The 23,660-nt window shown below is 46.2% G+C and overlaps 2 protein-coding genes across 6 annotated transcripts in view; one reads left to right on the top strand and one right to left on the bottom strand.

Moving 5' to 3' along the window:
- SMAD5 (SMAD family member 5) overlaps window positions 1–13,408 on the top strand; it is a 56,994-nt gene extending 43,586 nt beyond the window's left edge. For all 5 annotated transcript variants that reach the window (XM_062189099.1, XM_062189095.1, XM_062189097.1 and 2 more), the window contains 3 exons: window positions 2,656–2,877; window positions 5,690–5,946; window positions 8,048–13,408. In XM_062189099.1, coding sequence (XP_062045083.1) covers window positions 2,656–2,877; window positions 5,690–5,946; window positions 8,048–8,191 — 623 coding nt within the window. In that variant the 3' untranslated portion in view covers window positions 8,192–13,408. The remainder of the gene's footprint in view (window positions 1–2,655; window positions 2,878–5,689; window positions 5,947–8,047) is intronic.
- A 9,705-nt stretch (window positions 13,409–23,113) lies between these two features.
- On the bottom strand, window positions 23,114–23,425 carry SMIM32 (small integral membrane protein 32). Its single transcript, XM_062189760.1, has one exon. It carries the CDS (start codon window positions 23,423–23,425, stop codon window positions 23,114–23,116), a length of 312 nt encoding a protein of 103 aa, XP_062045744.1.
- Between the last annotated feature and the right edge of the window lie 235 nt (window positions 23,426–23,660).

The following is a 23,660-nucleotide window of genomic DNA, read 5'->3' as shown; positions in this document are numbered from 1 at the left end:
GAAAAAGGGTTATATCTCATATTTAAGCCTGAATTAGAATGTACTAGAAAAATAATTTGACTGTTGCTGCTATGTACTGCATTGTGTCTTCCTGTAATTTGTATGGTGAAGCCCTCGGTGCTAGTGATGTATTGTGATGGTATTTGGAGATGGAAGTCTTTGGGAAGTAATGAGGTTTAGATAAGGTTGTGAGGGAGGAGTCTTCGTGATGGTTTGATTACACTTAAGAAGATCATTCCCTCCATCTCTCTTATCAGCACAAAGCAATAAGGTGTTTGGCTACAAGCTAATAAGTGGGCCCTCCCCAACCACTGAATTTGCTGCCACTGTGATCTTAAACTTCCTGCCTCCAGAACGATAAATAAATTTCTGTTAAATGTTTTAGCCTGTGGTGTTTTGTTGTATCAGCCTGTAGCACCTAAGACAGAAATTGGCCTCAGTGCTGGGGTGCTGTTTTAACAAATATCTGAAAAATGTGGAAGTGGCTTTGGAACCAGGTAATAGATAGAAATTTGAGGTCCATATTAGAAAAAACCCTGCTGTGAGTGGCAGGTGCCTGAGTACTTGGCCATCTTTTGGTTTCTCAGGCACGTTAACAGGAAGCTGGACAGCAAGCAGAGCAGCTGGGACTCAAAGCAGCGATCCAGTGTGGGACATCAGTGTGGCAAATGGTGGCTTAACCCACTGTGACACTACACAGTGTTGAAGGAGTGGCCTAGTTTCTCCTATGACTACTCATGGTGAAATTTAAAGAGAAATGAAAAAGGAATTAAGCAGAAAGGAACCAGAACTTTATTAAAAATTTGGAAATTTTTCATTCCCTTTATATTACAGAAAATGAAAAAAAAAATGTGTTCAAAAGAGAACAGTAGAGGTTTTGCTGATAGACTAGTTGGTGAGATTGGTGTGGGTGTGAGCCATGGGTGTGATCAGGCAGCCATTCCAACAGGGCACAGCTCAGTTTGAACTGAAGGCAACAGAGACTGGTTGGAATGAAGAAGGCTGTCATATTTCTTAAATTCTATAGGACAGGTCAGTAAAGATACTTTACTAAAAACTTGTAGTGTTCTTCAGAAGACAAAAAGTGGCCTTGAAACTGATAGATTGTCAGGATTGCTGCCTTGGTTTCCAGACTGGCTGTCCTCTGAAGTCTTGTACTTGGAGCAGAGTGTGCCCCAATCCCACCTCTCCACCCCCAGCACGTAACTGGTTTCACAGGTTTCACAGGTTGAGGTTTTGCCTGAGTCTCACCCACTTCTAACTTAAATGAAACTGGACTTTAGACCTGAGCTGCTGATAGGAGTTAAGACCGGGGGCTGTTCCAATGGAGTTACTTATATTTTACCTGTGAATGAATTTTTATTTTATTTTACCATGAATTTTCAAGGGCTAAACATGGAATGCTCAGACGGTTGCACATTCGTACATTGAAGCCCTGACTGCTAATGTGTTGGTGTTTGGAGATGGGGCCCATGGGAGGTAATTAGGTGTATATGAGTTCATGAGGGTGGAATCCTCATGATGCGTTTTCTTAACAAAAAAAAAAAGACTTAGTTCCGGGGCTGACACTGTGGAATAGCGGGTTAAGGCCCAGGCCTGAGGCGCCGACATCCCATATGGGTGACGGTTCAAGACACTGCTGCTCCTCTTCCGATCCAGCTCTGTGCAGTGGCCTGAGTCCTTGGGCCCCTGCACCCGCGTGGGAGACCTGGAAGAAGCTCCTGGCTCCTGGCTTCGGATCGGTGCAGCTCCGGCCGTTGCAGCCAGTTGGGGAGTGAACCGTCGGATGGAAGACCTCCCACCCCCGCCTCTCCTCTCTCTGTGTAACTCTTTCAAATGAATAAATAAAGTCTTAAAAAAAGAAACCAATTTATTTGTTTATTTGAAAGTCACAGTTACAGAGAGGGTGAAGAGAGACAAATATTTATTCCATCTGCTGGTTCACTCCCCAATGGCCACAGTGGCCAGCATTGAGCAGGCCACAGCCAGGAACTGGAAGCTTCTTCTGGGACTCTTATGTGGGAACAGGGGCCAAAGAATTTAGGTCATCTTCTGCTGTTTTGTCCAGGCCCTTAGCAGAGAACTGGCTTGGAAATGGAGCAGCTGGGACATGAACTGGTGCCCATATGGGATACTGGCATCACAAGTAGCACCTTTTCCTGTGTGCTACGTCACAATGCTGGCCCCCTCATGATGGGTTTAGTGCCCTGTTAAGAAGAGAAAGACTGCTCTTTGTTTGCCCACACTGAAACACGGTCCTGTGAGCATGCATTTCAGAGGGCATTTGTCTCAAATTGGGACGTGAATCCTTGCAAATTTGCCAACACCTTGATCTTTGACTTCCCAGGGCTCTGAGAAATAAATTTCTGTTATTTTAACTAGTTCAGTTTTGGTATTTTTTTAAAGCAGCCCAAGCAGGCTGAAACTTTCGCCAGTCCTTGTATTAGCATAGTTTTAAAAATTGTCATGCTCAAGCTTATTTCTAGTGTTTTTTGGATGTAGGCTGAAAGCCAGGATGGACAGTGAGACTTGAATGAAAAAGTGAACATTTTCTTTTTCATGCAGTGTCTGGGTTGGGTTAAAGGGTAAACATATAAAGAATCTTGACTTTCTTATAATTCTTTATTAAACTTTTTTTTTCTGGTTTGTTCACAGATGTTCAGCCTGTTGCTTATGAGGAACCCAAACATTGGTGTTCAATTGTCTACTATGAGTTAAACAATCGTGTTGGGGAAGCTTTTCATGCATCTTCTACTAGTGTGTTAGTAGATGGATTCACAGACCCTTCCAATAACAAAAGTAGATTCTGCTTGGGGTTGTTGTCAAATGTGAATCGTAATTCGACAATTGAAAACACCAGGCGACACATTGGAAAAGGTAATGTTTTCATTTGTCATTTGCTTTTCTTGTTGTATATAGCACTGTCTAAGGTTTCTAGAAGTATATAAAGCTTAAGGCATGACTTCTACTTCAAATTGCATATTTTAGAGGATATATTACTCAAAGATAACAATGAATCCCCTCTTCCTTGTCCAACTTAGCTTTTCTTTGTAGTACTAAGGTTGTGAAACCATCTTACTTTTTGAGTGTTATCCTTATTTGAATATAAGTTGTACAGAAATTTGCCTTATTCATAACAGTAGCCTTGGTGGTTAAAACAGCCTGGCTTATAGTAAATACACAGGAAATACTCATGCAGCATAGAAGTGTAGGTGAAGGATGAGAATTTTATAACTGTGGTATTTATGAAGTGCCTGGGATTGTCTACAGGTCTCTGAGTATCACAGTGGTGGAGAAGCAGAGTTAGATGTGGGAATCCAGAATGAGGGATGTTGTAGATGCTGGTAATGAGGTTTTGCTTATAATGAGCCCTGCAAAACAGTTGCCCTGTACACAAGGCCCTTCTCCCACTGCAGTTTGCACCATGGCATGCCCCACGCAGTCAGGAAGGAGGCCTGTCGCAGGCAGTGTTCCTGTTTTCTTGAGGATTAGCTTTTACCTCTGGCTGCTTTTTTGCTTTTCGACATGACTCTTGGTCCAAAATAAGAACAAAAATAAGTAAAATTTTCATGAGATTTGTTATAGGAGATATTTTTTAAAACTACTCTGCCAAAAATAAGTTGTAAACTAAGTTTTGATTCTTTTTACTGCCAAGTTGCCATGATTTTTAAGGTGAATTGCCTCACTTCTGTGCATTGTTCCCTACCCCTCAACCCCCGTCTTACAATAGAAATAATTTAAGGTAAATCTACCTGGTGAATTCTGAAATCCTGGAATTAATTTTCTCCTTTTTCCTAGTATATAGTTCTAAAACCCTTTCTTTAATGGGTCAGTTTTATTTGCTCAGAAATAAAGCAGTTTTTAATACCACAGCATGATACTCATTCTCAAATAATGTACACCATTTAGAATATATACAGTGGCAGAGTTCTGCTTTGGAGCCTAGTAAAATCCGCTAAGATCTGTTAAGAGCAGGTTTCTGATAATAGAATATGATACTGGCTAACTTAGAAAACAAAGTTAAGCCAGACACCCACCCATATGTAAAACCAAGAAAAATGTTCCATAGTAACTTAGATATGCAATTTTTTTTTTTTTTTTTGGACAGGCAGAGTGGACAGTGAGAGAGAGAGACAGAAAGTTCTTCCTTTGCTGTTGGTTCACCCTCCAATGGCTGCCGCAGCCGGCGTGCTATGGCTGGCGCATCGCCCTGATCCAAAGCCAGGAGCCAGGTGCTCATCCTGGTCTCCCATGGGGTGCAGGGCCCAAGGACTTGGGCCATCCTCCACTGCACTCCCAGGCCATAGCAGAGAGCTGGCCTGGAAGAGGGGCAACCGGGACTAGAACCTGATGTGCTGGTGCTGCAGGCGGAGGATTAGCCTATTGAGCCGCGGTGCCGGCCTAGATACGTAATTAAATGCATATTAAAAGGTTTGAAAGGATACACACCAAACTAGCAGTTTCTGCCTTTGAGGAAGAAAAATTAATTTGAGGAGGTTAGAAGGATAATTTGGGAAAATACTAGATGGCTTTAGCTTTAGTGATAGAATACCTTTTAAAAAAAAAAAAGATTTATTTATTTGAAGGGCAGAGAAATAGGGAGAAAGAGAGAGATCTTTATCAGTTGTTTTACTCCCCACATGGCTGCAAGGGTGCTGGTGCTGGGCAGGGCTGAAGTCAGGAGCCTGGAACTCCACCTGGATTGCCTTTGTGGTGGCTGGGCCTAAGTGCTTGAGCCATCCGGGAGCTGGATTGGAAGCAGAGCAGCCAGGATTGAAAGGATGCAGGCCGTTGCAGGGAGCAGCTTAGCTCACTGTGCCACAATACTGGCCCCAGAACTTTAAAACTTTTCATTTCTTTCTTTTCTTTTTTTTTTTTTTAAGATTTATTTTATTTTATTGAAAAACAGAGCTACAGAGAGAGGTAGAGACAGAGAGAGACGTCTTCCGTTCGCTGGTTCACTCCCCAGATGGCCACAACGGCTGGAGCTGTGCCAATCCGAAGCCAGGAGCCAGGAGCCTCCTCCGGGTTTCCTACACAGGTGCAGGGGCCCAAGGACTTGGGCCATCTTCTGCTGCTATCCCAGGCCATAGCAGAGAGCTACATCGGAAGAGGAACAGCCGGGACTCACACCGGCGCCCATATGGGATGCTGGCACTTCAGACCAGGGCTTTAACCCGCAGTGCCTCAGTGCCGGCCCCTCATTTATTTCTGTATCTAAGAAAGTTTAAAAGAAAGTAAAGGAAGTCTGCCATCCAAAATTATTCCTGTGACTTGAAATGTAACTTTTTAAATTATCAGCTGTCCTTTTCACAGAAAGAATGCAAAACTCTGCCAGGTGACTGTTTATTTAAGTTGGTAGCACAGAACATTCTTTTGAAAAATTATCAAAAGGCAGCTTTCTTAGTGTTTTCTCATAGAGATAATAAATGATTGTTGGATAAAGTGAAAGACTGCTATACTGCCAGCCTGAGGCCTGACTCAGTTTTTTGGGAGCCATTTTGGACTGAGGCTTTCATTAACTTCTTGGTTGTCTTTGGCAGCAGAAGGCCATCTAGTGGTAGCCTCTCGTTCAGATGGTCAGGAGTTTGCTGTGGCTTTGTAGGTATTTCTGATGAACTGTACAACCTCTTTGATATGTAGATAAGGCCGTACCTAATCTGACTCTCGCAATGCCTGTCTTTTTAAGGAGTTCACCTGTACTATGTTGGTGGAGAGGTGTATGCGGAATGTCTCAGTGACAGCAGCATATTTGTACAGAGTAGGAACTGCAACTTTCATCACGGCTTTCATCCCACCACTGTCTGTAAGATTCCTAGCAGCTGCAGCCTCAAAATTTTTAACAATCAAGAGTTTGCTCAGCTTCTGGCCCAGTCTGTCAATCATGGGTTTGAGGCAGTGTATGAGCTCACCAAAATGTGCACCATTCGAATGAGTTTCGTCAAGGTGAGTTGTGATCCAAAACATGAGTTACTGTAAACATATGTAGCGTGTCTTCCTGTTATAATTAAAATTCCGTCTGTTAAATAAAAGAGGATAGTTAATTTTAACCTGAATTAATAGGCTTCAAATTAAATTGTTGAATTTAACATTTTAATCATATGGTAAGTCTGCATTTTCATTTTCTTTTTTTTTTTTTTTTTATTTTTGACAGGCAGAGTGGACAGTGAGAGAGAGACAGAGAGAAAGGTCTTCCTTTTGCCGTTGGTTCACCCTCCAATGGCCGCCGCGGTAGGCGCGCTGCGGCCGGCGCACCGCGCTGTTCCGATGGCAGGAGCCAGGTGCTTCTCCTGGTCTCCCATGCGGGTGCAGGGCCCAAGCACTTGGGCCATCCTCCACTGCACTCCCTGGCCACAGCAGAGAGCTGGCCTGGAAGAGGGGCAACCGGGACAGGATCGGTGCCCCGACCGGGACTAGAACCCGGTGTGCCGGCGCCGCAAGGCGGAGGATTAGCCTGTTGAGCCACGGCGCCGGCCTGCATTTTCATTTTCTAATCCATGCATTATAAACACATCATCGTTAGTGATTTAGATGTCAAATAGGGGTTGAGTTTATGAAGCATTTTAGTTAAAAGACTGGAAAGCATTTAATGTTAAAATTTCCTTTTCAGTTGTTAGCTTCAACAGTATTATTAATAGATTCCGTTACAGCATATTAGCAATGACTTAGAATACTAAAATTATTTTTACTTGTATCTAAGCTGTAAGGTTTACACGTTTATCATTTATTCTCTTGACCTGATTCCACTGACATTCCAGAGGTATGGTTCATAAACAAAAGTCTGTTCTATTCCAGTGCATCAGTTTATCAATTGACTGAAGGTAATTCCTTTCCCTCTATGAAAATATAATACATATTTTCATCTCCACTCCCCCCAGCTTCTCTACCCATCTCCCCTCCTGCCTCCCTCCCACCCCCCACTGTCAGAGGCCATGACTGCCACAAGCAGTGTTAAAAAGGTAATTGTAATTATTTGAAGGACAGAGGCACACACACTTACTCAGAAAGCAAGAGACAGATCTCTTATCTGCTGGTTTACTCCCTGAGTGCCAGGAACAACTGGGCCTGGGCTGGAGGCCAAGAGTCAGAAAGTCAGTCTGGGCCAGGGGACCCACTTACTTAAGCTATCTCCCATTGCCTCTCAGGTTGCACATTAACTGGAAGCCAGGAGTAGTGGTAGAGGCAGGACTCCAACCCAGGCAGTCTTAGACGGGCTGTGGCAAGCAGCATCTTAATCACTCCCTCTGTTTTAATTTTTGGCAGGAATTGTAGGCTAAAATGTTTCAGCCCAATTCATCCATTAGTTTCCCATCTTAAAGGATAATTTCTGTGTCACTGCTCGACTAAATTATACACATGTGCATTGATCAGTGTGTACATGGCTTTAAGTCACAAAGGGGAGGGTGTGCATGGGGCAGGCATTTGGCTTGGCAGTTAAGACTGTACATTCCATGTTGGAGTACCTTCGTCTGACACCTGGTCCTGGCTGCTCACTGCAGCTTCCTGCTAATGAGCATCTTGGGAGGCAGGAAGTGATGGCTCAAGTGGTTAGGTTTTTGCTGTTCATGTGGGAGACGTGAATTGAGTTCCCAGCTCCTGGCTTCACTCACTGTGAGCATTTGGGAAGTGAACCAGTGGGTGGGAGCTCATTCTCTCTGCCTCTCCAGTAAACAAATTTAATTTTAGGAAACAATAACCTGAAAACCAGGAATTTTTGTTAACAGTCTGACATGAACTTTTACGATGCTGTTTATTTGAATTTATCTCATTAAGTGAGGATGCGTTTCACTACAGAAATACTGTTCTAATTACAAGATATTATCTTACATTTCTGAAATTTCTAAGATACATGTCTGAACTGTGCTGGGCATTTAGGTTTCTGTTAAGGGAGTTATATGTTACTTAAAAATTCATATAGTTTTGAATGATGAGGCTGTTTTTTTTGTCATCATTACTGTTCAATTTTATCAAAACAACAAAAAGATAATGTGTTTAAACTGGTTGACAATTTAAAGAGAAATTTGCTATGATATCTTCATTTCCGTAGGGCTGGGGAGCAGAATATCACCGGCAGGATGTGACCAGTACCCCATGTTGGATTGAGATTCACCTTCATGGGCCTCTTCAGTGGCTGGATAAAGTCCTTACTCAGATGGGTTCCCCTCTTAACCCCATATCTTCTGTTTCATAGTGCAGAAGTATTCTTTTCAATTACATTATTAGTGGACTTGTTTTAATTTTAGAGAAACTTTCAGTACAGATACTGTGAGCTTACATGGAAAACAGATATTACAGCTTATTTTTTTCTACATAATTGTGACCAATACATTTGTATTTTGTGATGAATCTACATTTGTTTGTATTCATGTTCCCGTGATGAACTCTCAGAGGTATTGTGAAAGATGCAGAGTATTGTGCCCCAGGTCAGAAGTTTGCATTGATGCTAAACTGGAACATGCTTTTGCTTTCTCGTCTCAACAATTTTTTGTTAGTTAAATATATAAGAAGAATCACAAGGTGAAACACGAAATAGGGTATAATGAAAACTAAGTCTTTCCTCCCACTGTTTATGTTCCTGAAACTGCTTTTATCACCGTTTTTGTCCCATCAGCTTTAAAAAAGTAGGGTTCATTGTTTTGCAAAAGCAAAAGATAGGGGCTTAAAAAGAACTATAAGAACACGGTGTTTGATTTGAAGGAACACTGTGTGCGTCTCAACAGGCAGTGCTCACTGAAAGCAGAGTGATAGTTTTCTAGATGACATCGTAAAATTTACCTTTAATATAGCTAAATGTTTGTCAGTGTAATGTAACTTTATGCTATATACCTTTTGTAAAACATTTCCTTTTTAAAAATAATATTGCAAATAACTGATCTCCAGTATATGTCATTTACTCATAATCTGTCATAAGTACTACTTTATAGCCAGTGACAGTGCATGCATGGCCTCGTTCAGCTGTGTTTGCTGCTTTTGGCCAATGTTGCAAAAACTCTAATTTTTACATGCATTAATCTTTCATTTTGCACTTTGATGGGTGGCAGTTCTTAGTGTAATCTTTGGTAAAACACACTCAAGTGACTTGGACTTAGATGCTTAGCCTTACTTCTGTGGTTACCTCTTTTGTATTAATAAACACTGCAACTTTTAGACTACAGTTGTAGGAAGTTAGGCTTTTTCTTTCTTTTTTTTTTTTTTTTAATTTTCTTGTTATTTTCAACCTTGGTTATAAGACTGTTATTCTGTAGCTCCAACTTCAGGTGCCTTTTTAATTCTCTGTGATTTTATGGGTGTTATTAATGCTGGAAAATCACACACTTAATGCCATTGCTCTTCTGTCAGCTCATGTGGGAACCTGTGCACTCTAGCCGTGGGAACCCTTCAACGTGGACCTCAAGAATGAGGCTTCTGATCAGGTGCTCACATGAATCAGCAGCGAGTGTTGGCATAGCTGATTTTTAGAATATTCATGTAACAGATTGTAGACGGTTCTCTCACCATCAGTACTGTGTCAGCTTCCATTTTTTAGTACCTGTTGGATGCTAGACTCCCAAAGTACTATCTTCAAAGAGGAAAAACATGAAAACTCTAAAATGTTAAGCAAAAGCTTTTAACACTTTTTCTAGGGAGCTGTTAAATGGACAGTTAGTATGGCAATAGAATGAAGACATTATTTTGGGAAAAAAGATAACCTAATTTACCCAACGCAAGAAGTTTTGTTTTCTGGTGCCTTTTGAAAGTGTATGGAGCCATGTTGTCATTCTGTTTAAACTGTTAGTTTGGTTTAACTTTCTACTTTTACTATTTCTGCTTTTATGGAAAAAAAAAGTACGTCTTTTAAGGAAAGGATTATGTGATTTCTTTTGTCTCCTGTGCCATTATTTATTGTTTTTCTAAGTGCAGCCCATGGGTGGTTTGCGTTTTTTTCAGTTGAAGAGCCCTTTGTGTCCCAGCTCACCACCATTCTTGCTGGGTGACAGGACCACTTTGTGACAGTAACCTGAGCCTTAGCACAAGTGTCACAAGACATGCGTCCTCAGTCTCCCAGAGCAGTGGCAGCCACATTGGAGAGCCATTTGCTTTGTGTTTTCATCATTCTCTCACCCGTCAGGTGCATGGCACAATCTTTGGAACAAATTTGTGGGAAAAAAAATCATTCAAGTTGAATGACAGATACATGGAAACAACTTCAGCAGGTTCCCATGGTAAACTAGGAGAATCTGTTGCATAGTTTTACTGATGTTTTCAAATGGGAGCTAATTAAACATTGTTTTTATTTGTGACCATAATGTCATAGCTTTTGGAGTTAGCAGGATTTTGTGTGACTGGCCTCATAGAAGACAGTGTTGAAGCTGTTAGCTCTCAAGGGTTTCATGGAAAAGGGTATACTTCCTGTAGTTATTCAAAGTTGTCAGCCCCACACCTGTGGATTTTAAATGAGAAGTCTATTTACTCCAGCTGCTTTACAGTCACTAAGAATGCCCATGTGTCTGTGAATGGGAAGTAACACTTGCTAGGGAAAAAAAAAGTGAAATCCTGGCAAACAGCATTTGTGGAAATTACAGGTAGCTTTTTTTTGTTGTTGTTATTTAGATTTATTTGTCCAAAAGTCACAGTGACCGGAGGGAGGAGAGGCAGAGAGAGACGTTCCACCCATTGGCTCACTCCCTGAATGCCTAAAACAGCTGGGGCTTGACCAGGCCAAAGGTAGGAACCAGGAACTCCTGCATATCTCACCTGGGTAGCAGGGTCCCCGGTGCTTGGGCCATCATCTGCTGCTTCCCAGGCACATTAGCAGGGAGGTGAATTGGAAGCAGAGTACCTGGGACTGGAACCCGGCACTTTGATAAGAGATGTAGGCATCCCAAGTAGCAGCTTAACCCACTGTGCCACAGCACCTACTCCAAGAAAATCACAGTTTTAAGGTTTTATTTAATCTACAGGATGGTTAATAGTTAGTCAAGTTTATGAAAACATCAGCACTACAATAATCACTATTTATACAAGCATATACCAACTGAAAAGACCGAATATGGAAATAACAGAGTTACAACCAATTTGGTAAATACAGAAAGCAAAGTAGAATCAAATTAATCTTAGTGATGAATTAAAGCAACAGGAAAATATTAATTGCATAAAAGCAGGATATAAAAGGTGCATTTGACGGTCATCTGTACATAATGGAATGTTACGGCCTGGTTGTTATTGCCTGGGTAAAATTATGGAATGTAAACTAGTAGTCATGTTATTAATCTACTGAGACTAACATTATTTTAGAGACATTTTAAGGAAAACAATGTCAGCTGTAAGCATCAATATGAATCATTTTTCACATTTTACTGCTGCTGTGTAAGACAACTGTGGTAGTAGAATTGGCTGGGTTCCTGAGGTGAAATCTGGAGTACTTTTACTAACTCAGTAATTCAGCGGGCCACACCCAGTAATACAGAAAGACACAGCCATTTTACCCTTTTTGTAACTTTTGAAAGCAAGACACCCTTTTGGGATGTAGAGTGATTGCTAAGTATTCAGGTCTGAAACCTGCTGTCAAGATGAGAACCCAGGCCTGTGTTACAAACCTTTCGTATAACCCGAGGGGACCCAGGGAACAGTTCCCTGCCCTGTAATAGTTCTCTGTTGGAGGAGAACGTTTACACAGGAAATGAAATCACACCAGTGGAGAAACTCCAGAACCTGTGCTGGTGCCTCTCACAGCACTGTGCTTGGGTTACAGAGAGCATCTGGTTTACCAGTACAGTGGCATTTCTTGATGCTTTTTCTCATCATTTGCTTAATAGTACTTAGGATCATTATCACCTTTCCCACTTAAAACACATTAATATCCTTCTTTCCAAGGAAAACAGAATCTTGATAAATTATTAGTGAATTCAGCTCCCAGTGAAGACTTCGATTTTGGACCCGTTAACTTTTAACTGGGTCGGAGCCCTTCCTTGTCTTATTAAATCCTCACGTAATCTCCCAAGTATGAATATGAACATGTGTCCTGTTACGCCCATCAGCTAGACAAGCAAGTATCCTTGAAGGTAGTAGGGACCTGTTGGTTTTAGATGTGCTTGATGATTGTTATGGAAGTTTTCCTAAATGGTGATTGATGGGTGGTCTTAGCATAAGCCAGGACAGCTTTTTGGAGGTTTGATGCCTGTTCCCCAGGGCAAGCAGCATGTTTCTCATTGATAATAGGTGAGATTCTCAGGAATTTTCTTATTGTGAAGGAGGTATGAATGAACAATGAGAATTCAAGGCATTTCTTCTGCGTAAACAAAGATGCCAAACAGAAACCTCTGCAGTTCTGTGGAATTGAGTGGAACGCAGCTCAGTGGGTGCTGGTTACAGGAGTAACAGTGTTTATCAGCAGCTCAGTGGGTGCTGGTTACAGGAGTAACAGTGTTTATCAGCAGCTCGGTGGGTGCTGGTTACAGGAGTAACAGTGTTTATCAAGCCTGCCACATTGGATCACTTGTTTCCCAAAGTACTGCTGTCCTGTAAACTAAGTGACATCCTGCAGTTGGGTGGTTCACCAAAACCAGTGGAAGTGAGTTCACACTCTGACGGGTTTGTTGTTTTTTTAAATGAGAAAATGTATGCTATGCTATTTGCCAGGAGCAGCTGATGTAACACAAGTGATGAGTTACTTTGTTCAAAAGATCCAGTTGTAGACGGGGATGGATTGGTCATTCATGGCAGGGTGAGAAAGGTTTGTGTCATTCTTGTCTAAATAACTCACTTCCTAAAATTCTTAGAATCGTCGTAAGCCATTATACAATACGAATTTACTTGAAGTTACCTTTAAAAGTTTGGAATTTTGTGTACAGGTAGTTTTTCCCCTTCATGAATGAATAGGTAGTGTCTTGATTACTAGCAGGTGTGAGCTGTAACAAAACTCCAGTGAGGCCAAAGAATCCCAAATCTTTGTAACAGAAATCTTTTAGTGCCAGGTTGTTGCCTTTTATTACCACTGAAGATGATACTGCTTTGATTTGTTCCTAAAATAACTCTAGGGACTCTAGAAGGGGCTGGTTCAGCAAGTGATTTTCTTTTTAACCTGTGTGGTTAAAGTTGCATTTTGAAATCACTGAAATTGGGTAAAATTGTCAGGAAAATGGGATGAATGTGTGCAACAGCTGACTTTCTCCCAGAAAGGTGTTTCACATGCAGATGATAAAGACCAAACCAACGGCTGCGCTGCAGGTCTGCTCTTCTCATTTGTGCTTGTCCGTTTCTGTTGATATTGAGAAAATGAAATTTTGGCAACTTGCTTCGACTGTTCTTTTTGATACTTACAAATGTGTACTAGGTTTTACTATATTGTGCTTTTCAAAGCCATAACTCTTAAAAAATTTGTTTTTGCAATTGTTTGCTAATACTTTATTTTAATAAACCTCAAAACCTGCCTAATGTGTCTTTTTTATTTTGGTACTGTGTTTTGACTTGCATTTCATTGTGCAAGAGGGATGAGATGGTCTCTTGCTGCTACCTGTTTGTACGCTAGTAATAAAAAATGAATATACCACGTCTTCCGCCCTGCATCGGGGTCCTGGGTCTCACAGCCATGTGCCCAAGGGAAGCTGCTACATCTCTCTGTGCCTCAGTTTCCTCATTTGTAAAATACAAATCTGCTGTCTAGGATTTTGGGTAAAATTCAATGAAGTAATACAAATAAAGTTCCTAGAAGAGTGCCGGGTATATATGCACTCATATTTTTAGATAAGTAACGTTTCTGTTGATTTTTTTGATTCATAGTAATTATTGATGCTGCTTGACCTTGCTAGAGCAACAGTTGATGGTCCAATTTGTGAATCAGCTGTATTTTCTTTATTTTTTGTCTTTTTTTCCCCCTCCACTTTTTTTTCTTTTTTTTAACTTATTTGACAGAGTTAGTGAGAGAGAGAGAGAGACAGGTCTTCCTTCCGTTGGTTCACCCCCACCAAATGGCTGCTACGGCTGGAGCCACGTTGATCTGAAGCCAGGAGCCAGGGGCTTCCTCCTGGTCTCCCATGTGGGTGCAGGGGCCCAAGCACTTGGGCCATCCTCCACTGCCCTCCCAGGCCACAGCAGAGAGCTGAACTGGAAGAGGAGCAGCCGGGACTAGAACCCAGCATGCATATGGGATGCCAGTGCTGCAGGTGGAGGATTAACCACGTGAGCCACGGCACCAGCCCCTCCCCCTCTACTTTTGAAAAACTTTAAATCACACACTAGCTGTTGATCATCCCCATCAGTTACTGCCACCCCTCTGTGTCGTGTGTACAAGAAGTGCAACGCAGTCTGATTAGGAAAGGTGGTGAAAATCCACCTGCTCTGGCCAGAGTACTAGTGAAACTCAAACTAAATAGCCCCTGAAAATAAATGGAAATTCTCTTCAGAAAAGAGTCTTCCTCAAAGGATTGAATTTCTGCAAATCCGTTGCTGCTTTGGTCTTTTATTTGAAAATCACTTAGATGTTTTGTAGAGACTGGTGTTTGACAGGCATTTTTGTTTGTAAAATACTTGACCTCACAAAAGTTCACTGAAAAGCTGGTACCTTCTCAGATTTAAGATAGTTTTTAAGTTACTGTGGCCAAAACCGTTCAGGTGATGTAGGAGTAATGGCTGATTCTGTTTTATGTTACAGCAGTTTGATGCTGGTCATATTTGATGAGCATTTATAAGAAGGCTGTTAGCAGACAGTGCTTTTGAGAAAGTAGAACTCTGTGTAGTATATTTGGTTGAAAGAGGAAGCATTTCTAAGAGCTGCCTCCATTTACCATTTTAAATACCATATTTTTGTTTTTTAATTGGTAAGTCTTTAATAAGCTTTTTGCCAAACATTTTTTTTGTTCTTTTGGTGTAAATCACTTTTTTGGGGGTTGTATTTTAAAGAAAGGGGAATGATCATGTGGAGAAAATATAAATAGTGTTGGCAGTTTGCATAAGCATGTGCATTGTGAAATGTGTTGGATTGAAAGAGGCTTTAGTCTGTGATTAAGACTTACTTAGTATCTATCGTATCAGGTCAGCGTGTGAATGTTTCCCTTCGAAGGGCCCTTCCTCAGCAGTTGATTGATATTTGGAGGTAGGTTTTTTTTAAGACTTAGTTATTTGAAAGGCAAGAATTACAGAGAGGCAGAGGCAGATCTTCCATCTGCTGGTTTGCTCCCCAAAGGCCCTCAATGGCCAGAGCTGGGCTGATCCAAAACCAGGAGCCAGGAGCTTCTCTTGGGTCTCCCATGTGGGTGCAGGGGCCCAGTTACTTGAGTCATCTTTTACTGCTTTCCCAGGCCATATCAGAGAATTGGATTGGAAATGGAGAAGCAGGGTGTGGAACTGGAGCCCATATGGGATGCCAGCCTTGCGGACGGCGGCCTTTACCTACTACTACACAGCACCACCCCCTTGAAAGGCAAATCATCTTTCTGCTTGTTCACTCCCCAAATGGCTGTAAAAGCCAGGCTGAAGCCAGGAGCAAGGAACTCAAGTACTTCAGAGGTCAACATTGTTACTCCTCAGGTGCAACTCAACTCACTACCACAGTGAGCGGCCCCCGGAGGTCGATTTTGAAAAGCTCCTCTACTGTGCCTTACCCCTTCCTTTTCATCATGCAATTAATTTCGCCTGCTGTCTGATGTTCAGTAGTACTCATATCCAAGATAAATGCTGAGGATTTTAACAGTACAGAAAATTAGGAGCAGAAACTGCAACCCATAGCTAACCACTGAATGTCTGCATGTGTGCCACTGGAACCTGTTCCAGTGGTAGCTCCTGCCGTCCTTTGCCATCTTTGACAAGGATGAGCTGCTCTGGGTGGAGCTCTAGCCCCTGGTTTTCGGAGAAACTGGTTTGGTTGCAAAATATTTCTTAAATTCTGCGTACTCAAGAAAGCTTTTCTCTGCTCATAGCATTTATCACCGTTAAGCATGCACCATGTGTTTTCTTTACGCTGTTGATGGACAGTCTCGTGTCATGGGAATGTGAGCTCCGCATAGACACACCTGTGCTATCACTGCTGGTGTAGCTCTCTGCAGTGTAAGCCTGCCCTCTCCTGTCTATGGAGTGCTCAGTGCTGAAGCAAGAAGAGATTAAACATAAAAACCAAAAGCTGGGATTCACCTTGTACAGACTGTAATAAGTCAGTTCTTAGCTGCATTGGTTCTAGATCAGCACTGTGTTAGACATCTTGATTACACTGCTTAGAAGAAAGGGGGTGGCCGGCGATGTAGCACAGCAGGTAAAGCCGATGCCTGCAGTGCTAGCATTGTATATGGGTGCCGGTTTGGGTCTTGACTGCTCCCCTTCTAATCAGCTCTGCTGTGGCCCAGCAAAGCAACAGAAGGCCCAAGTCCTTGGGCCCCTGCGCCCGCGTGGGAGACCCAGAGGACGCTCCTGGCTCCTAGCTTCAGATTGGTGCAGCTCCGGCCATTGCAGTCATTTGGGAACTGAACTGACAGATGGAGGACCTTTCTTTCCTTATCTCCCTCTGCCTCTCTCTGACTGCCTTTCAAATAAATAAATCTTAAATAAATTAAAAAGGGAAACAACATATTAGAGCACATGCGTCTATTTCAGTTTGAACTTTGGGACCTTTGCCCTAAAGGGAACAGGCTCCTGGGATTGTTGATCTGAGAACCTACACAATTATCATTCAGATTGGAGCTTTAACCTGTTGACATTCAGTGTTTTCCCAGAGAGCAAAAAGGGCATGATTTTCTTGACATATTTGACAAGTGAAAAGAACAGAAAGGTGTAGTTTTTATTTCAGAGCTTACAGAGTTAGGACGCTGGGTGCTGCGTAGTTTGAGTTCCGTGCCCTGGATCAGACACTGGGACCCTTCCCAGTGGTTGTAGATGAGGATCAGGCCTTTGAGAAACAGGAGGAGGCTCAAAGTAGGTGACCCATATTTTGTACTTGAGACTAAAAGTTGAATTTGTTTTAGAGTGTGTGGGTGTTGTAGGGGCAGGAAGTTAGCACTCGGAAAACACAGGAGCCTGGAGGGCTTTGACAGGTTTGGGCTACTTTGTCGTTCCTTCAGAGGCATGATAGCGTTAACAGTAAGCATTCCCCGACTGCCTTTTCTCTCCATAAAAGTCTGTGGAATGAGGTTTGCATCAGCTTGTTGAGACCAAGTTAGTGATGTCGGTGCAGGTAAAGATGCTGAGTGCAAGCCTAACTCGTGATACAAGTGCAGAACAATGTCCACACGAGAAGGCTCTGTCATGATCTGATACACTCTGGGGTTGCTGATACCCCTTCTGGCCTTCTTTAGTTAGGAAACACTTAGACCCAGTTGCATACTACTTTTCCCAGCCTCCCTTTGTGCTGACCCATAGGATATGAGCAGACATGGTGTGTGCCACTTCTCTGTTACACCCTGAAGAGGAATGTTGTACCACCTTCCTTCCCTCCTAAGATGTATTTATTTATTTGAAAGAGTTACACAGAGAGAGGGAGAAGACAGAGATCTTCTACCCACTGACTCATTCCCCAGATGGCCACCGTGGCCAGGGCTGGGCCAGGCCAAAGCCAGGAGCCGGGATCTTCTTCCCAGTCTCCTACCTGGTGCAGGAGCCCAAGGACCTGCGCCATCCACCGCTGCCTTCACAGGCACATTAGCAGGGATCTGGATGGCAAGTGGAGCATCTGGGTCTCAAACTGGCACCCATCTAGGACACAGGCTGTGGCAGTGGCCTTGTCCACTAGGCTACAATGCCAGCCTGGCGAGATGCTCTCTCAACATTCCCCTTCTGGAAGGCTGAATGCAGGCATGATGACAGGAACTAGAGAAGCCACCTGAAGTGGGCGTGCTACTCCTGGAAGGTTCCTGTTAGGAGCTTAGAGGCAGGATTTCTTTGGTATAGTTTAAAGTGATGAGTTCAGCTACTTTTCCCAAGTCTTGAATGGTGCTCAGGACAACTCAAGCTTTAAGGTATTCATAGTTTCTGTCCTCAAGGAAAGGAGCTGTGAGTGTTAAAGTTCCTACCTGGCTAGGTTTAATCGGTCCTGTCTTCCAGGCTGGAGAAACAGGAACACAGAAGGAGACAAAAACAGAGGCTCTGCTCCTCGGTTGCTGTTTTTTTCTGGCTCCAAACAACTGCATTGGGTTTTTGTTCAGCTAATACCAGGCCGAGGATAAACAACAACTCATTCTCTCACGGGTCTTCATTCTGGTTGGTGCAGAGTATAAATAGTGTGTTCACTGCCAAGTTCTAAGGAGAAAAAATTGAGCAGGAAGCAAAGTCGGGGGCTGGGAAAGAACTGCAGTTTCAGATCCAGTGGCCAGGGAGGGTCTCGCTGAGAACAGAATCTCGGGGCAGAGTGCGGGGAGAGACCAGGAGGTAGGTGTGGGAAGTAGCAACTTCAGCAAGCAGGGGAATGGTTCTGCTGAGAGGTGTGTGTTCCTGCGGAAAAGGAGCACTTCAAGCAGAAATGGCTGTAGGTATGAACTTTGTTTTGTGCAAGTACGAAGTGGTAGATACTAACAACTTGGTGGATTCCCTCTCCAACCGAACCGGCCACTTGGAGGACCACTCAGTAAGGGAGAGGTCAGCTCAATCATTTCAACTGATAGAAGTTTAAGGTGGAAAATTTGAGAGACGAGTCCAAAAAAGAATGCCCAGGCAATTTTACCCTAGCCTTTAGCTTTGTTGTGCCACTCTGTTTGATTTAACAAGTACTTACTGAGTGCCTGTCTCATGTTTACAATGTGTGGGGCCTTGGGGAAATGTCCGCAAACAAGAGGCGTGTCGCCGACCGGACAGCTTCCAGGTTAGCAATGAGCAGAGACCAGCAGCCACCAGTGAGGCCGTTCACAGCTGTGGTCAGCACGAGCAGGACTAGGACACGCCCTTGTTGAGGAAGGGAGATGTTGTAGCTGAGACCTCAAGAATGAGAAAGAATTACCCAGAAGGAGGAGGGGCCCTGGGGACTGAAAGGCTGCTGTGACCAAAGGGGTGTGAGGAGATGAGGCTGGGGGTGGGCAGGTGGCCCTGGGCCTCAGGCCAAGGTTAGGCTTTTGTTTTTTTGTCCCCAGAGCAGGGAGAAGCCATTCCAAGTGTGAAGCTGGGACCTGCGGTTACTGAATGTACTGACTGGAGAGAGGCGAAAATGGATGCGGGGGTGCTGGTTTGGGGGGCAGGGGGCCTGGTGGAGCAGAGCGGTGTGCAGGAAGTGGTGGTGGTGCATCTGGGAAGATGGGACGAGTTCGCTTTGGGTATCCTTGTGCCGGAGGAACTTAGGTGTCATGCTGAAGAGAAAACCAAGATTCTTTCCCTTGTGGGTCTTCACTGTGGTTGATGGAGACACCACACCAGCTAAGTTAAAGGTGCAGTGTGTTCACTGGAACGTTCTAGAGAAAAAACCGCAGGAAAGGGAGACAACCGGATGGGGGCCGGAAAGGGAATTAGAAGGATGATCTCATTTAGACAGAAGGATGATGAGTTTTGGACTTGGTGAGTTTGTATGAGATCTCCAAATGACGGTATTGGGGGGTGCAGGGGTGGTGTGGAGGGAGTCACTGGAAAAGCAACGGAAGCCACGCAAGTGGAAGAGGTAGCTTAGGGGGCAAGTGCAGGGTGAGGAGCCACAGCACAGCTGCCCTGCAGCTCGGCACACTGTCAGGAAGTGGCCGGCAGTTTTGCCACAGCACATGTTTGCACAGGGCTGTGGACCGAGGTAGCAGCTGTTGGCACTGCCACAAGCACTTCTGGGATGGCATTCCGGTTGATGCTGCTGATAGCTCTCGTTCAGAAGCCGTGCTACCTAGCAAGCCTGAGCCTAACAGCTTGCTAAGCAGTCCCGTGAGTGTTGAGAATCCTATGAAGCAGGTCCTGTTCCCACCCGTATTACAGATGAGGAAACTAAGACCAGCAGAAATTCAGACATGCGACCCAGGCAGAGCGGATGATCCAGCTCAGGTGCCCTGGCTGTGGGACTCGGGCTCTCGCTCCCATTCTGCTGCCTCACTGGTTGCTAACAGCTGCACCAACCGTCCTCCCCCCTTCAGAAACCTCTTTTCCTTAAGCCTCTTGCTTGCTCCTAGTGGCTGCTTCCAGCAGAGGAGCTCAGACACCTATGACATGGGCTCTATTCCTGTTTGTAGCCTTGCCTTGCGCGGCTCTGCAAAGGTGGCTCCAAGACATCTTGGGATTGGTGGGATAACAAAGGGCAGGAGGACATGGTGCCCTAACAAAACACCATAGGCCGGGTGGCTTAACCAGGGATTTGTTTTCCCACAGTTCTGGAAGCTGAAAGTCCATGATGGAGATTCTGGCTGATTAGCGTTCTGGTAAGGGCCCTCTTCCTGGTTTGCGGATTGTCATGTCACTGTATCCTCGCAAGGCCTTGTCTTGGTGTGTGCATGGAGAGCGTGTGAAGAAGCTAGCTCTCCAGGGGCTCACCTGTAGCACTTCACATAACCTTCATTTCTTACTCTACACACAGCCATTCTGCGGTTAGGGCTTCAACACAGGGGTTTTGGGAGGACACATGCATTCATTCAGTGGATAACATCGCCCAAATGTCCAGTCACCACATTGGAGTCCAACGCTCTGCATATCAGTAGAGGGCAGCCGTGAACTTGGCCACGTCCCTACAGCTCGGGGAAAATTGGATTGCGCCCAGCATGACAAAGAACCAGCACCGTCCTAGCAAAGGCAGCGCGGTTACTCGGGTTCAGAGTGCTGGCAAGCAGAACTCTGACTGACTTCTGGATGCCAGCTTCATGCAGGAGTTTATTCCAGAAACATCTATTTAAAGGGGCCAAGCCTTCTGCTTTGGGGACCAAAGCCACTGTAACCCTGTAGAGCCATCAGAGAGCTGCTTTCCAAGTTGTGTCCACCTTAGCAGTTTGTGGTTTTAACCCCTTGATATGCCTGCACCAGTCGTAGGGGATTCTGAGAGCCTCCTGGGTCACCCTGGCCATAGCTGATGCTGGCTCAGGACAGGTGACTTCTACTCCAATCGGCCTCTCATGTTCCCCCAGAAGGGACCAACCCTTGCATTTGTGTGTGGCCACAGAAGACAGTGGACCTTCGAGTGCATTCGGTGTGGGTCGGCTTCTTCATCACCAGTGCTCCCCAAGCTCGTAGCTCAGTCATGATGATAGCTACCATTCGGGCACTCCCTTTGTGCAAGCATTGTTCCGGCATGTTAACGGTTACACTGTTTAATATACAACACTGTGGAGCTAAGTAGTTTAATACACATTTCAGAGACGCAAAAACAGGCTCCGACCTGGGAAGGAATTTGCATAAGGTCACACCGCCAGTGTGCGAAGGAGCTGGGACTTCACACCAGACAGCTGGGCACCCCTCCAGCGCTGGTGCTTCTGCGCACGTGCCTACTGCCGTCCTGTCTGGCCTCCGGGACGTGTGGTCGAGGAATCCTCTGCCACAGCAATCGTGTCCTGCCCCTCACAACCGCCAGGCCACAGCTGAAGGAAGTTAGGTGTGCCAGCCAGGGACTCTGCCGTTTCTCACGTCTACCCCATCTCGTTCTGTGTGCAATCAAGGTGCATGCAGGTCGGCTGGGTTACCCTGGGTAGGCTGCAGAGGTTCAGCTCCTTTCCCAAAGGCCAAGCCATCATGTGAGAGCTGGTCACAGCGCTGGCCCCGCTGGGGTCTGCCAGGTGTTGATTCTGGAAGGCAGGCGTAGGCTGGCCCCCAGGGTCTTGCCTGGCTCCTGCCCCTTTTCATGGCTGCGTGGGGTGGGAGCTGGCAGGGACAGAGGGGAGGAGAGTGTTGGGACGGGTTAGGAAGAAGTGGGGAGCCTCGGCAGTCTCTTCAGCCACAGGAGTGTTCAGTGGCCTGTGTGGCCAGGGGCAGGAGTCCTTAGCTTTCTGCCCATTCCCAAAGCCCAAGTGAGCTCCCGTGATTCCAGACGACTGGGTTAGACCGCCGAATGCATTCAGTGGAACCTTCTCTAACCTCCAGTGTCCCCATGAGCCAGGTAACTCCAGAAACTATTGTAAACTCCCATGAAACAGACTCCCTAGAATCTGGTCAACCCTGCAAATGGTCAAGGTTATCACAAACCTTTCTAGACCCTCTCCAGTTCATTGAAATACCTGTCACTGCTGCCACCCCCCAACCCCGAGCTGGATTTATTCATCCATTCCCTTCCTGCAGAGTTCCCCCCCCCGGGTTGCCTGGCGGAGAACCCTCCCCCACCACGTTTCCGACCATCAGCCCTAACTTCACCAGGTGATTCTGGCCAGGTGATTTTGGCTCTGAGAGCCAAGCGGAGGCCTCCAGCTGGAGCAATGCCGCACAGAGCCAGGGTCAGGCAGCAGGTTTCCAGACAGCCGTGCAGAAACGTCCAAGGGCAGGCGACCGCCCGACGTGGAAGCCTGGAGGGGAGAAGTACCGGGAGACTGACCTGGGCAGGTGGGCCGCGCGTGGGTCTTGTCCTGCTCCGGCCGCCAGCCCTTATCCCCGTTCCGAAGCGGCGCAGCAAATGACCAGAGCGTGGTCAGCACCAGGGCGAATTCGGTGAGCTTTTATTGTGGAAACCTGGCCCCTGGAGAAGGGGCACGAGAATCCCCCGCTGCAGCCCCACAGAAGACACCGACCGCTTCTCCCCAGTGCCTGCAGAGGGAACTGGGCTCCTGGCTCCGGGCGGGACCCGTTGAAACCCCGCGTCCCATCATTTCCCCAGGGTGGGCGCGGCCCCCAAGGGCCATCTTTCTGCTCGCTCAGATCCCGGTGGGGTCCTCACTGCCGAGGAGCGAGTAGCCGCGGGGAAACGGCCAGGAGGTCAGGGCGTCGCGACAGGTAGCTCCGGGCCAGTCGCGCGCTCGTCGCGCCTGCCCCTTCGGTGCGCGAAGTGAGTTAAGTCAGCGGGCGGCCGGCAAGGCTCCTGCGCTCGGGCAGTCGCGCCGTCCTCCGGGTTGGCTCCCCGATTGGACCTGGGGTGTAAAGACCCGGCCCGGGAATCGCAGACAACGACCCTCCAGGGACCTGGGAACCCGGCCCTGCGCAGCCTCTGGGAGCCTCGGTGCCCCGGCCGCTCCAGGTCGCAAAGGGTCTTTGGGTCTGGGCGCAGCGTTCCCGGAGGCGGCGACCCCTGGCGTCAAGCCCTTTCTGCCCGGCTTGGGCTCGGCGAGGACAGCGCACCCGGCCGCCGCTACACCGGCCGCGTCTTCCAGGGCGCGCGGGCGTCGCGCAGCGAGCGGTCGTGGGGCAGCGCGGCGAAGGCCGAGTGGCGCAGCTGGCAGCCGATGAAGAGGACGACGAGCGCCACGGAGAGCAGCAGCAGGAAGAAGAGCAGCAGGTAGGTGGGCAGGTCGGGCTTGGTGGCCGTGCCGTCCCGCATACCGCGCGCCGTGGCCAGCTCCAGCGGCAAAGCGCCCTCTGCCTTGACCGTGGCTCCCAGGGCCAGCGCGCCGCCCACCGCCGCCTCGGGGCTGCCCGTGGCGTTGAACAGGTCGCCGTACATGGCCCGCGGCTCCCGCCTCACTTCGCCTCGCGCAGCCCGGTGCCTGCCAGCGCCTCCATGGCGCTCCCCTCCCGCCCGGCTGCGCGCCACTGACCGGAGTCGCTGCCTTGGGAGCAGCGGGCCGCAGAGTCCTGGGGACGCGTCCGCTCGCTCGCTCGCTCGCTCGCCTCGGTGTTCAGCCGCCTTCCCCGCGGGGCGGCGGACGCCAGCGCTCAGAACTGGACAGCTCCGTGTC

The sequence above is a fragment of the Lepus europaeus genome, chromosome 4 (assembly GCF_033115175.1).
Source record: "Lepus europaeus isolate LE1 chromosome 4, mLepTim1.pri, whole genome shotgun sequence".
Classification (NCBI taxonomy): domain Eukaryota; kingdom Metazoa; phylum Chordata; class Mammalia; order Lagomorpha; family Leporidae; genus Lepus; species Lepus europaeus.
This window is presented reverse-complemented; position numbering and strand designations above follow the sequence as displayed.